Genomic DNA, 15,720 nt, shown 5'->3' with positions numbered 1-15,720 from the left:
TTCAGCAAGCATTAAAACCCTTCCTATCCAGAGGAGTTTTATGAGCGATCCATTAATATCCAACTGAAAATGCTTCACTCTTCTGCACACTGCAGATACTGGAAAGATGGGCGCTCGAGGGCAGATTCTGGTGAGGGTTAAACCTTTTGAAAGAATGTACACCGAGATTTAATTAGCTTGCAATGGCAGTTTAACACACTTTTAGCTTTTAAAAAGAACTGTGCTGGGAGTAAATGGACATGAAAACAGAAGTTTCTAATCAACTTACATCTATAAAGTTTTCCATGGGTAGGCCACAAGGTTACTGTCTGCATTGTGCAGTGCAGCTGAGTTTAGAAGACTACAGCACATTGCACCAATAGAAAGAGTTGCCAAGTGAGAAAACTTTACTCTTCACATTTTATGATTCCACTATTGCATGAAAATGTTTTTCAGATGCTAAACTACTACAGCTGTTTTGTTTGAGCACAAGAAACACTAGCTACTATTTTTTGGTGTTTGTGAACTTGGTAGGCTCCTATTTATAAAAAGACTAGGGTGTAGTACTGCCTACTCACAAAGATCTGCGATTTATACAGTGACAGGTATCCAACTAGACACTGGTATTAAACCGGATAAAGTAAAAAGGTATCGAGACCAACTGCTTCAAAACTCAGTTACCACCAGAGGCTTTATCTTGAATGTATAACTAAGGGCATTTCAACATCATCTTCCCAAGTAATATGCTTTTTTACAGTTGCATGACAAATAACATATTTGGCAAAAGTATCCATTTATATTATGACATTATTATTGTTATTTTTTTTTTTTTTTTTTTTTTTTTTTAACAGTTTTTCCAAATATTCTGAGAGAGCAATGACAAGACTCATTATTAGATTAGTTTTGTTCTGGTTACCTCATGTTTGCTTTGATTATCAATTCAAAAACTGTAATCTACAGAAACTATCATCATGTCATGTACACTTTTTTTTTTTTTTTTTTTTTAAATACTATTTTGAGCATCTGTACTAGTTTAAAGTCCTGGATCAACCCAGGCATATTTGATTGATACCAAATGTACTCATATTTTATATCTTAAATTATGATCTTGGCATTGCAGGCTTATGCTGTCAAGGATAAATCTTGCTCTGTACCTTCATATCTCTAACAGCACATATCCAGATACTGCAATTCATTTCCTTCATTAATAATCCTGTCTTCAAGGGTAATCAACCATGGAAGACAGATTACACATCACATCTTGAGACAACAGGGGAAAATATTAATAGCCACATTTGCACAATGTAATTTGCTCCATTAAGTGTTTTTTGTATAGAGGTGACCCAGTTCTAGGATTATATTCTCTCCGAAGAGCTTCCACGCCCATATTTCTGCAAATAGGATCTCATTAAAAACATGCAATTAAAAGTTCACTGGCTAACTCACCTCCGGGTCCAAATTAAATAAACATTATTGATTTGTGTCACAGCACTTAAACATATTGACTTGCCTGATGTTGGTGATGCGTTAAGACAAAGATCCTATTTTCCTAAATAATGACCTAATCTTCTCTTTAACCTCTAGAAAGGTTGGTTATTTTGAAAACAAAAAGAACAGGATATGGATTCAAAATGTTGCTTTATCGTACAACATCTATTTATACAGCATACCCTCTATAAGACTTTTGAAACTTGCTTTAAGCGCTCACATACACTTCAAGCAGTCGAAGCAATCCAATCCAAAATATAACAGAAAACCACGTTGAAAAAATGTCCACATGCATAATATCGGTTTGATTTATAACAGCATCAACCCTCCCCAGTGGCCATTACCTCCTGGACGGTCAGCTGCGGTACAGTACACAGGCTCTTACAATTGTGAAAAGCTAATAGTAAGGCATATCATGGCATAGCTGACTGTGGAGATCAGTCTCAATTGACCTTGCTGTATTGATTTAGTCAAGTCAGTTTCAGAATGACAGATTCAGAGCCAGTAGGCATAAGTCTTCAAGTTACACACTACTGAACCTTTCTATACAAATAACAGAATAGTCACCCTGGCTTAGTGTTTACAACTAGGATCTTATTCCATAACCATATACTCTTTTTGATTAACGTCCCCTACAGGAGCCAGCCTTTTAACTTCACTTATAATATCATAACAAAAAACGCCATTGGAAGCAGGGAAAGGTTTCAAAATGGAGTCATGATGAATATATAAGGATACAAAAATGACCAAAGGTAAACTAGCCAGCTAACCAAAAAAAAAAAAAAAAAAGAAAGTACACTGCACTAGTTCAACATCCATTTTTCTGTGTAAGCAGTGGACATCCTTTCAATACAAACAGTTAAAAAGCAAACTGCACTGAATAATAATAAAATAATAACACTGACAGGTTACCAATAACCCTTCTGTTGGAAGGGCAGCCAGCGATCTGAGATTACGCTGCTAATGGAGTGCCTTTCAATCTGCTTAAATTTCCTGCCCTGAAATCCTTGACAAGCTCACATCGATAAAAGGTGATGGATGGCCTGTATGGGAAAAATCTACACTCTCTGCTCCCCTAGTCATTGTCTCTCTTACAAACATGAATTCCTCATAATGCGATGTCTGGAGAATGCTTTTCACTTCGAAGTCCTGTTTTTTACAAAATAAAATAACTGAGTTCCGCTGGTTGGTGACTATTCAGTCAGACTGTCGATTGTGCGTGTAAAGAAGTCTATACTGTAGTTCAATGTATGCCTACTACTGTACTGTAAACACTAAACAGTACACTGTGTCTCAAAGGCAGACCATAAACACTTGATACGAAAGTATTCACACAGCCGATATGAGTAGGTTCTGCTGAAAGACTAGCCCGAAAACCAACCCCATAAAATTAAAAGTGCAGTGGCAGGGCCGGATTCCAAAAAATACAGATTTCCTCCAACAAACAATACAACTGCACTCTAGTCATTTCAAGTCTGTAGAAACCAATACGCATGAATGCACACAAGTTTCGATGCTTTTTCTATTTTATCTGGACATAAGTCAGCAGCCCCACCACACATCCACTCAGCCATGTGAAAGAGCTATGTGGCTGTGAAGAAAGCAGATCCCCACCCAATGCATATTAACGCTACCCCATAGGCCAGCTACAAAGCCAAAGGCGCAGACCCAAGCATACACTCCAGAGGACAGTGCTTGCATAGTCGGATTCTGGGAAAGATTGTGGTTTTCTGATTGTAGTACACTACAAATGTCATCAGATTGCAAAACAATACATTGATGAGAAACCATTACTGTACCCCAGGGACGCATGAACTGTTGCTGCAGATTCCAGATCTCCAGCACTTAAAAGATGATCGCAGTCAGTTGTCTCAGCTGTGAATGAGGACGCCTAAGCCAGTCAATAGTGACAATGGCCAGACAGTTCTAAAAACATATTACTGGCAATGCATTCTCAGAAACTGACTAGAACATTATGAAGTAACATTTTCCATTACTTTTTAACCAAAGGTTAAAAATCTACTTTTATGCTGAAGTGTTTTCAAGTGTCAGTAACATACTTATTTCCCACACATTCGTAAATTATAAATCGAGAGCCATCATTATCACAAAGTAGATCACCATGATCTACACCATAGTATATGCAAAAACTTAAGTGTGACATGTGTACGTGCCTCCACTACAACTGATGCCAGGAATAAAAAGGGCAGAGTACCTGCAACATCCTGAAAGTTCTACACTGTTAAAATTAACTAACAAAACGTTTAACTATCTAGAACAAATACAGACAAATAACCCAATCTAGTGATCACTTGCTCTTGTAAAGGCAGTATTATAATTCCTATATTATATTTCTAAGAACACGTTTCATCTTTTTTTTCCCCTTCTTACTTTATTTAAATGGACTGACGAAACTATTCTTACTCAGTTGTGACAGGGAAGTCACGAAGGGTGCACCGATAAGTGGATTTCAGAAGAACACCATCATCCATAATCAGGATTTCTTAAGCAGACGATTATGTAATCATTAATCTTGCTGGTTTTTCTTTGAGCCTGCATGTTCACTTCAAGGATATTTCTTCACTTTTTGACTTTCCACACCACTCGTTGGCTCATGCGTATTTCACCAAGTGCAAGCTGGATGTGCAGTTAAAAGTACATTTTATCATTTTGAATTAAGTGCTTGTTCGTTTCGTGGAGACAATGGTATTGAGCAAAATATCCACGAGTAATAAATGAACGTATGAGGCTTTAAACCAGACTGGGAGAAAGCATTTGCTTTCACTGAAAACTGTGTCTCATCTGCAAGCAACAAAATCGCTTACACACTGTAGTGTGGTCTGTACAAGGCGAGCAACCTCAAACTTCATTATGAAACAAATCACAACCCATTTGCATCTGAATGTCCTCCTGGATCAGATTGAAGGCAGATGCTCCTTTCAGTGTTAAAGAAGATGATTTAATGACTCAAGCGAGTTTTGTATGGCAATCATGAAATAGCGTGTGTGCCAAAGATCCTTATTCAGATTAATCTTTTTATAAAATTGGAGTGTTGGCGCTAGACAAGAGAATGCATGTTTAAATGTTATATTGCAGGTCTAAAATTTATATAATATTTACATATCTTACATATTGTCATGCGCAGGTATGGTAATCCCTTTCAAAATAAAATTAGGGGTGGGAGATATCCAAACAAATATTTTTTTACATGTATTTGAACACGAAAATAAAATTTGTATTCGTCAGGTGAGTGGTTAAATTGATTAGAAGTTGATTTGATATTTGATTGGTTATTTGATTTGATATTTGATTGGTTTCCACACAGTTTAGTTGGTTCTTTTGCCACGCAGTTGTAACATTAATCAAGCAGCCTATTTCGGCGCCAGCAAGAAGCGCCAGCAAACCGAAGAGCCTCAACAAAAGAGCCAGGAGTCTAGCTGTGGGAGTCTACAGGTAACCGACGCCTCAAGCAAGATATTTTAGTTAGTTCTTTTGCCACGCAGTTGTAACATTAATGAAGCAGCCTATTTCGGCGCCAGCAAACTGAAGAGCCTCAACAAAAGAGCCGGGAGTCTAGCTGTGGGAGTCCAGCAAGGGGAGGCCTGCGCCGAGACGCTTTTGGAATAGATCTGAACCTAACAGCGCTCTGGAAGAAGCCATCTACTAGTCAGGTCAGTATCCTCCACCCCACTGCTCCTACTGTGCCTTTTGTCTTGCCTGTCCTGCATATGACTGTCTCTCACATCCCTGTTCTGTCCTCTCGTCCTCATTCTCTGCCCTCTCTCCTCTGCTGCTCCTCCAACCCCTCTAACCTCACCCCTCTGCCTCTCCCCCCCTCCCGCACACTCTCTGGTGCACTCTGGAACTGTCACTCTTCTGCTAACAAAGCTGATTTCATCTCTGCCTTTGCCTCCCACCTCTCTCTCGATTTCCTTGCTCTCACTGAAACCTGGCTGTCCCGATAACACTGTAACTCCCGCTGCCCTGTCCTCTCTCTACGTCCTGTCCCATACCCCACGTCTCACTGGACGGGGAGGTGGGACTGGTCATCTCCTCTCTCCCTCCTTACTCTATTCTGTCCCCTCTGATCTCTACTCACTCTCTGTTAATACCTTTGAATTTCATGCAGTCCAACTAACCTCTCCCTGTCAACTCCTGCTCATTGTACTGTACCGCCCCCCTGGGCCTCTCGCTCACTTTCTGGATGAACGACTATCTACTCTCCTCCCTCCCCTCTCTGTCTACCCCAACTGTCCTGTTAGGTGACTTCAACATCCATCTCTCCAACCCCAGCCACTCTGCTGGATTCCTCCCTCTCCTTCACTCCTTCGACTTCTGTCTCTCTCCATCCCCTCCTACCCACAAAGCTGGCCGTCAACTGGACCTCACCTTCTCCAGGGCCTGCTGCCCCTCCACCCTCTCTGTCACCCCCCTGGACCTCTCTGATCACTATTTCATCTCTTTTTCTCTGTCTCTCCCTGCTCCTCCTACCCCCACTGTCACCTCTCGCCGTAACCTCCGCTCTCTCTCCCCCTCTGTCCTTGCATCCACTGCTCTCTCTCACCTCCCTCCCATCGACTCCTTTTCACAACTCTCCGTAGACTCTGCTACCTCCACCCTCTTCTCCTCCCTCACCTCCTCCCTCCCCTCACCTCCTGACCTGCTCGCCCCTCCCCTCCCCAACCCTGGCTCTCCTCTGCGCTCCGCTCAGCAAGAATCACACTGCGATCTGCTGAAAAGAAATGGAAGAGAACCAAACTCCCTGCTGCCCTAGACCTTTACCACACTCTCCTCTCCTCTACTCTCTCCTCTGCTAAATGTACTTATTTCCAATCTGTAATCCAAGCCTCCACTAACAACCCACGTAAACTATTCTCTACCTTCTCTTCGATCCTAACCCCCCCCCCCCCCTCCTCCTCCCTCCTCCCTCCTCTATCTCCCCTGAGGACTTTGCCTCCTTCTTCTCTTCTAAAATCTCAGATATCCGCAAACTCTTTAACACCTCTCCCTCCCCCGCACCACCTCCTGCTCCAACCCCTACACCCACTGCATCCCCTACTAACTCACCCTCCTTCTCCACCTTCTCACCCCTCTCAGACTCTGACCTCTCCTCCCTGCTCCAGGGTCACAAACCCACCACGTGTGCCCTGGACCCCCTCCCCACTCACCTCTTTCAAGCTGCTGCTCCTGCTCTACTTCCCTTCATCTCCTCCCTTCTCAACACCTCTCTACTTTCTGGTCTCTCTCCCTCTGCCTTCAAAAAAGCCTCTATCACTCCCCTCCTCAAAAAACCTACCCTCGACCCCACCTCCCGTGGAGATTTTCCTCTCCTTCCCCACCTCTGACTCCACTATCTCCTCCCGTATCTCTACCTGTCTGTCTGCTATTTCCTCCTGGATGCACTCACCTCAAACTCAACCTCTCTAAATCTGACCTTTTCTTTCCCTCCTCCTCCCCCTCCTCTGATCTCTCTATCTTTGTTCCTCTGGAATCTACCACACTCTCTCCCTCTTCCTCTGCTAAGAACCACTGAGTCACCCTGGACCCCTGCCTCTCTTATTCCCAGCACATCTCCACTCTGGCACGCACTTGCCGATTCTTCCTGAGCAACATCCGAAGAATCCAACCCTTCCTCACCAACTTCGCCACCCAGCTCCTGGTCCAGGCCTTGGTACTCTCCCGCCTAGATTACTGCAACTCCTTCCTGGCTGGCCTCCCTGCGTCCGCCACCCGTCCGCTCCAGCTCATCCAGAACTCCGCTGCCCGCCTGGTGTTCTCTCTGCCTCGCTTCTCCCACGCAACTCCACTACTCCGCTCACTCCACTGGCTCCCGATCACCGCTCGCATCCAGTTCAAGACTCTTGTACTAGCCTACAGATGCCTTGACCAGACTGCACCCAGCTACCTCCAGACCCTCATCTCTCCCTACACCCGCACTCGACCTCTCCGCTCCGCCTGCACTAGAAGACTGGCTCTACCTCCTCTATGCTCCCCTGCCTCCAGAGCCCGCTCCTTCTCCACCCTCGCTCCGCAGTGGTGGAATGACCTTCCTACAGATGTCAGGACCGCCCAGTCCCTGACCACATTCCGGCGTCTCCTTAAGACTCACCTCTTCAGACAGCACCTGTAGAACTCCTCTGTTTTTCCCCTGGGACACTATCATCCTTCCTTAAATGCGCTTTATTTGCTCTTATCTGCCCCCTATTTTACTGCATTTAATCCTGTACTTCAGAGTACTGTAATCTGCCAAGTGTTTAATCTGTAGTATTTTGTAGTTAATCATATCCTGATGTAACTATCACTGTTATCTGCTGTATTACTGAATTGTATTTTGTCACACTTGTACTTGCTTGAACCAAAGTCATTGTATTTATCTTGCTCTTATTGTATTATTACTTGTACTGTAACACTTAAAATGTATTTGCTTACGATTGTAAATTGCCCTGGATAAGGGCGTCTGCTAAGAAATAAATAATAATAATAATAATAATAATAATAATAATAATAATAATAATAATAGATGAGGAACTTAACACCGTGGACAACCGATCCGAGTACTATATTTTTTTTGAAAGAACCCATACTATGTCACAGACGACCAACTCTTATGGTGGAAGCAACATGCTTTGCGTTTTCCAACACTGTCCCAATTTGCAAGGGAAATGTTATGTATACAGGCAACATCGACTCCACCAGAGAGGGTTTTTTCAGCAGCTGGTAACACCGTTACGAAGAAGCGGGCCTGCCTAAGGCAGAAGTCATGGACTGATTTTGTTTTTAAATTATTTTGTTTTGAACTGTAAAGGGTGAGTTTACTTAAATTCTATAAAGGCACTTGAACACGTATTGCGAACAAAATGTTAATACATTTAAATTTCTTTACTGGTTGGTATTTGTTAGTTACGAAAAGGTCTGAAGTACTGCCGTAATATCAATAGTATATGCAAGTTCTGTGTTTTTGTTGTTTTTCCGATTTTTTTGTTTAAATGTCATACGCAATAAATATACTCCCCGAGTATCTCTCTACATAAAATAACGTGTTTCATTTAATGTTTTTTTTTTCTAAATTTCCGAACGAATATAGTTCTTGGACATATATCCGAACATAAAAAAAAACATGTTTGTCCCACCACTAAAATAAATGCAGTGAATTTGTCATCCACAAAGCTCTCAAAAGTACTTAATACACACAGCAGCCATATAAAGAAAAACTTTTTTTTTTTTAAACCCAGCATTTAGATCTTCAAGGAAAAAGCTTGTCAAAAAATAATCCTTACAAAATGTGGTGTTTTTGGTGAAATCAGGTCAATTACTGCATATTGCTTCATAACTGAATATATTTTAAGTGCATAACACATACTGTATAAACAGAAAATGGAAAAACACCAGTGTGTTACATTTAAAGTATAATACATCTGTAGATCTACAGTACAATACAAATTACACAAACTGTGTAGGCTCTGCAGTGTTCTATCCCTTGTCCTTGTCTATTTTGCTGCCATCAAGAACTACTACTGCACTGCACAACAATGCTAGTATTTAAAATGTCTTCCTCTCGCAAACATCTCAGCATGTGTCCTGCGGCTCTCGGCCATATGGAAAAGTTGGGATGCAGCTCGTAGGGTGAGGAAGTCTGGCCACCCCTGGTATATGTCCAGCATATTTACTCCAAATCGTCTAAAATATGCGCATTGAAATTCCTATGTGAGAAGAAAAGCAGCGTGGAGAACTACTGCTTAGAAAACACTCAAAAGCTGTTTTTTTTTTTGCACGTTAAATTGGGATGTACCAGATTGCAAATAAAGTTGACAGCCTTCTAAATGATTTAATTTAGAGTTGATCTCTGCTTTGTAGTATATGCACTATACCTGGATGATCTGTGGTTGAGTAGGAGAGAAGAAAGCCCCGCCCCGAAACGTGTGTACCACTCATGAACTGGACAGTGACTTCATTCCCTGCAGATCCAATCAGATGGTCCCACTGCAATCCCAGTCCACAGTATTTGCCTGAGCAGGAAGAGAGAGAAATCAACGGGCTAATAAAAGACTTATCATGTATAATGATAAAAAAAAAGAAATGATTTGCTTACTTTTTTCTTTTTGGTCCAATGTAAAATTGAATTAAATGTAGGGAATACAAAAAAAATAGTCTAAAATACAAACTAGATGTGGATGTACACTAATGTATGTGGATCAACGCTTCCTGATACAGTATGCCTGCACCAAAGTTCACATCATAACGGGAAAAAATGACATAAATCCCAGTACTGTAAGTATATTATAAAATAATAAGCAATGCTATTATGCAGTTCAAAAGTAATTTCTCCTACGCACAGCATTCATGTAAAGTCTATTTTCTGTCACAACACTATAACTTCACTTCCTGTGTAACAGGCAACAGGAGCCTGTGGGCAGGTAGAATCATATTACCTGGTCCTATTACAGTTAGTAAATACAAATCCTGTTGCGACAGGGCAGAGACCACAATGACTATCCAAAAATAAATAAATAAATAAATAAAAAATAAAACAAATATATTACAGTGATCAACCACTTAAATGTTTCTAAAAGCCACATACTACAAAATCATGACACTTTGAAGCGTGTCTAAGTAAAGAGATAAGCTGGCAAACCGTTCACCTGGTAGATTTACATTCAAATTATTTTAGCAGCTTATTTAATATGTCATGCTCAGAGCCTCTTGTAAGCCAGTCATTTTCCCTTGAGCTGGAAGATTGTACAGCCCACCAGCCTGGCATGATTGATGCATACAAGATATCAGATTAGACTGTTTCCCTTTGTCAGCAGAAAGCCTCAGAGAAAGATCATTATTACATCCAAATCACTCATATCTCCACATATTAAGACAGATCTCTGTGCTAAGACTGCATTTCATTAATACAGCAATATGAATGTGCATAAGTATAACACAGAAGACTGAAGCCTACTGAGAAATGAGCTGCTTCCACTCGAGCAGCAAGAAAAAACACGTCCATGGCAACAACTACTGTGCCTTATCCAAAGTAAAGTAGCACATTTAGTCATTACACACTGTAAAGAGTCAGAGCAAAAAGGAGTTGAAAAAACTGGCTAGAGTGTTAAAGGTTGCGTTTACTCTGCAGTGTTTTGTGAAACAAATGTGGCTTTAGTAAGAACACCCAAAACACAATGCAAAATACAAAAAAATCCTTACCTATCTCAGTCCTTGTGGGACCAATGCCATTGTATATCCTCAAGTAGTTAAAGTGGCAAGAATCTGAGTCTTCAATGTCAAAGTCTGCAAACTTAAATGTAACCCTTTCTCCGCGTCTCACACTGATCTCCCATTCACACACGGTGCCATTGGGGTAAGTCTGGGGGTAATTGATTGATGACAGAGTCCCGCTGTTGGGGCCCAGAAGTGTGTGCCCACAGCCATCACCTGGGAAATAGAGTACAAGAAGGTTAAAAACCACAGGAGCAAGTAGGAACTACAGAACAGGGACTCCAACAGTGCAGTTCAAAGTCCCTCTTCTTGGGTCTTTGTGTACAAAGGATATGCAAACAACATCTCAAATACTGCACACAAGTCTCTTCAGATTACCTGCTTCTAAATTTTGTAAAAACACCAGAGCGCCATAAAGTATATTAGCGATTTATATAATGGCTGTTTTTCAGGCCCCTTTGGTCTCAGATGATGCAGGGGTGGTTACCACTGAACCGTAAAGTCAAGGACTGAAAGCCAGGAGGTTCGAAAAGCAGTAAAAACAGGGTGCTGGTGACAGGGTCACACATCAAGCTTTCTGGTAACTGTAGCGATTCACTCCAGTGTGGATAGGTAGTGCTCATTGGTAAACAGTGTGTCAATAGGCATTTTTTGTGTGACCCCCACCCCTCAAACAGACATGTACAACAGTCTGAATATCCAATAATCTATTTTACAATACATACTAAGCATAGGCTGAACACTAAACAAACTGTTACCATTGGGTCAAAGCATTAATGAAAGATATTGTCTAGAATTTAAAAGAGATAGAATGAAGTTGCTGGCTGAGAGCAAGAACGCTGTAACAAAATCACAGTTTTGAGGTATAAGCATTTAAAGTGCATTAAAAGGGCCAAGTAATAATTTACTAAATGATGATTGATGACAAGCTTAGAGGCGGACTTAATTAGACAATTCTCTCTCTTCACAGATTGGGTTCACAACAGGAAACTAAATGACCCCAGCAGAGTAATGGTGATGCCACAGTGTTTAGTCAAGCTTACTAATACACTGCCAAGATTCCATACATTACGGGTACTTCTGTGGGCATTCACACTATAACAAGTCAGCACTTAAAGAAGTGAACTTTTTTAAATTCCCAGCTGTGCTTTTACGCAACACGTTTAATTACTAAATTCCACTGAAATACCAAATTAATCTCCAGTGTCCCGCTGTCGAACATGTGAGAGTTCAATTGGATGCCAAACAGTACTGTATCAACTGTCCTGATGGCAAGGAAAAACAAGGAGTGCGGTGTGGTGGTAACTTGATAGCCCACAAACATTTCAATTGATTTGAGATTTCATCTTGAGAGTGGTAAGTCAGGAACCTCACAACCATAATCATTTAGTGTAGCTGAATGTTTGATACAAAGATAGGTTAAAACAGTGTTTCTCAACCTTTTTCTTAACAACGACCCCTAAGGATCAGCTGAGCTTAGTCATCGCCCCCTTGCCACAGAAAATAAAAAAATTAAGATTTATTGCTGATTAACAATGCCGTTTCAGGGATCTCCGCAGGAATTCTGTACAGCCGGACGGCAGAACATTATAGCCGGGAGCACTTTTAATGGAAAAAATATATATAATACGACAAATAATTTAAATAATGTGTTGTCTTTCGTTGACTATATCTGGTTGCGCTTTTTTATGTGTTTTCTTTTTCATTACTGTTTTTTATTATGGTAAATTCCTGTGCTTATTTAGGTACTCTACGCTTTGACTGGGGAAAGATAACGTAGGGTTATTGGAGTTCACAAAAAAAGGCAACCTTTTCACTTCCTTTTTAGCTTAATTATTGAGCTTCTTGCTTCATTTAAATTGTTTTTATGTTAAGTTTTCAGGGCATTTTGTTAATGCACGTCTATTTTTGTTTTTCGTTATTTTTTTTTAATGCAACTGTTCATTAACCATTTTTTTAACACAACAGTACTCACACGCGTTTGGTCACCATCTTAACTTGCATGAAACCGCAGTGTAATAATCGAGCACCTCTGCACTTAAGCATTTGTATGTCAGCTGATAACAGCTGACAAGCTGACATCCCATCACGCCTTTCTTCTTAAAGGCGTACAGACTCTATACATGAACCCCCAATATCTCTTACAAGCACCTGGGTACATATTGTTACAATATCACAACAAAAGGAATACGCTTTTTTTTGGGGGGGGGGGGGGGGGGGGGGTTGGTGCAGATGTATAGATATTATGTACTATATATCACCTTACAGTACAATAATATGACAAAAATGGACTGAATGATAATACCTGAAAATAATCTTAATATTTTTTTTAATAAAGTAGCCGGCGCAGATATAGTATTAGGAGATGGACTGCTCCGATCGCCGGCTTATTTTGACCCCCAGCATTCATTGTCACTATTTTTGTTTTGAAAATAATTGGTTATTTTTTTTGGTTAAGATTTTTTTTTCACCTAGCAACGCGCAACTGATCTAGTCTGCTAGAAGCGCAATCAATGCTTATTGTTAAAGGCACAGTAGCATCTGCAAGATGGTTTTTTCAGCCGAGCGGTGATAGGCACTTTGCTGGGTGGCCGACCTGGCTGAAAAGGCCTGGGGAGAACCCTGCGTTTAATTAACAGCAATTATTAATTACATTTAATTCCACTAGTTCCAAGAATTGCAGAAAAATGATTCATAAAACTAAAATAATTAAACCCCAGTCAATAATATAATCAACATCTACATACATACATAAAATGTTTACTATTATGGAATATTGCCGACCTATCTTCTATGCTTGCGCCATGGTGTGGATAGGCTGTCCTTACAAAGGTAACAAGAAATTCTCCTGTCAGGACACTGCACTCTGATTGGCTATCATATCATCGTTTATAAAACAATGAATAATCCTCTCCCTACACCAAACCCTAACCTTAAGGTCAGTATCCTATACTGCAGTCATTACACAACTAAAGTTCATGTTTGGCAGTGAATAAGCGTTTTTGTTACTTTAAAATAAAGTGACCTGAGGTGCTGACTTCCTCAGTTGTCCTGACAGGAACATTTAGTGGTACCTTTGTAAGCACTGCTGTGGATAACAATACAGATATGTGAATCGGTTCCTTTGAAATTGGGTACCTGGTTCCTGCTTTGGAATCAACAAACTGGATACAAATATCAGGGGTCCGGTTGCAGTAAAACTGCTTAGTAAAACTGATTATTAAAACATTCATTTCTGTCAAAAATACATTTGATAACTGTAATTGACACGTTCACAATTAGAAGAAAAAAAAAGGTCTGCAAAATATTTATGACAGCAATAACGGGGGTTTTAAAGGGTTTTTGCAATTTCACTATTGTTATGGTTTTTTTTTTACTGTATATCATGTATTATGCATTTCTCTGTATTTAAAGTATTATGGATTTTCTTCTTGTTACTGCATCTTGTAAAGCGCTTTATGATGGTGGTCCACTATGAAAGGAGCTATACAAAATAAAGATTGATTGATTGGGGGGCAGTACCGCCCCCGTTGAGAAACACTGAGTTAAAAGCTCATGCTAAGTTTGTAATGACCCTTTCTTTCTCTACAGGGAGATGAACAAAACATTAAAAATAAAACAAGCTTTTTTTCCCCCACTCTCCAGTTTTATACATGTCTGAATTTAACACTCTTTGTGCTGGTTGTACAGTGTATTAAATTATGAGCAAACATTAAGGAAAGACCAAATTAAATGTACTTTTCCACCTCACGGACAGTTACTAAAGAGGTTTAATTTTAAACTACCAGTATCATTCTAAGATATATTAAGTAGGCCTATTATATTATGTACACTAGTGCCCCATGCAATTAAAAAAATTGTTATACAACAACGGTATTTACCGTACTACTGTAGCTTACGATAAATAAAGCTCTATATTGTAGGTAATATCTATAATAAACACCATTCTGGATATAAAAAAATGGACAGGCTTAAAGTACCCATTACCTGTAACTTTTGCATTGTCTTACTTTTCTGAGCTACAGTACAATTTAGCTTGCAGATGACATGATGGGGCTGAAGGACTGTAGAAGGTTTAGATGGTCAAAATTACAAAGCAGGGCTCCAGACAAAGTTTTTGTTTTGGGAGCCAATGGCTCCAGGCCAGAAAAAAATGGTTGCCAAATTCTGTTGCTGGGTGCCACATTCTGCGGAGTGGTTAATCAATGCAGCTGACTGCAATGAACTCAGCATGATTGTGTTTTAGATATATTATAAGAGTTGGGTCTGGAATTGGTAATGGCACCTCTAATTGTGTACAGTGGGAAGTAGCATGCTGCAGCTCCAATGCTCAGTGTCAGTGTAGTCCTGATCTGACAGCATGTAGCACAGACAGCTCTTATGATTACATGCTAAGAATGTAATCATAATATGACAAGTTTTAAATTGTAGTGAGTTGGCTCTGCTATTTATGATATTAATTACTGAATGTGTTAATAATGCATTTTTTTCCCACCCCTTATAGACCGACTTCCTAGCGCATTCATAAATATTGACCTTTTTGTGTTACAGGTGCCAATGCGCCTCACCCTGAAAAAACTGTTTACAAATTTTGCAACCATTTTATTCCCAGTCTGGAGTCCTGCAAATTCGAGCCTTAGACATTTTACACATAGCGTGACTCTTATAGAACATGAGGCGAGTCCATGCTGGATTTTAAACCGGCCGGAGCAGGTCTAATTTCGCCACTCAGCTTCCATTTCGCTCAGCTGCTGGCGGACTTGACAAAAACACCCTGAACACAATGATTGGTAGGTGAGGCAGCTAGAGTACATGATAATAAATAATATTCGCTAACTATCAGTGTAGACACAAATTAATGGATGCTCATGCTTGTTAGCAGACAAAATTGTACTTAAATTAAAACATAAATAAATAAAAGTCTAATTCTATCTAATTGTATTGTCAAGAAAAATATCACGGTCACTGTGTGAATTGATAAATCGGCACCTCTATAACTAGTACGTTTCTCCATTGTTTGGTCTGTGCAGTGTGCTCCCCCACCCCCAC

General features: G+C 40.3%; 1 protein-coding gene across 1 annotated transcript in view; it reads right to left on the bottom strand.

Annotated features, from left to right (window-relative positions):
* LOC117406118 (discoidin, CUB and LCCL domain-containing protein 2-like) overlaps positions 1-15,720 on the bottom strand; it is a 46,726-nt gene that overhangs the window by 20,347 nt on the left and 10,659 nt on the right. The window contains exons 2-3 of the mRNA XM_034009942.3: positions 10,660-10,887; positions 9,336-9,473 (exon numbers count right to left, since the gene is read on the bottom strand). Coding sequence (XP_033865833.2) covers positions 9,336-9,473; positions 10,660-10,887 — 366 coding nt within the window. The remainder of the gene's footprint in view (positions 1-9,335; positions 9,474-10,659; positions 10,888-15,720) is intronic.

This window comes from Acipenser ruthenus, chromosome 9 (assembly GCF_902713425.1).
Source record: "Acipenser ruthenus chromosome 9, fAciRut3.2 maternal haplotype, whole genome shotgun sequence".
In the NCBI taxonomy this organism is placed as follows: domain Eukaryota; kingdom Metazoa; phylum Chordata; class Actinopteri; order Acipenseriformes; family Acipenseridae; genus Acipenser; species Acipenser ruthenus.
Note: the sequence above shows the minus strand (reverse complement) of the source record. Positions and strands in the feature narration are given on the sequence as shown.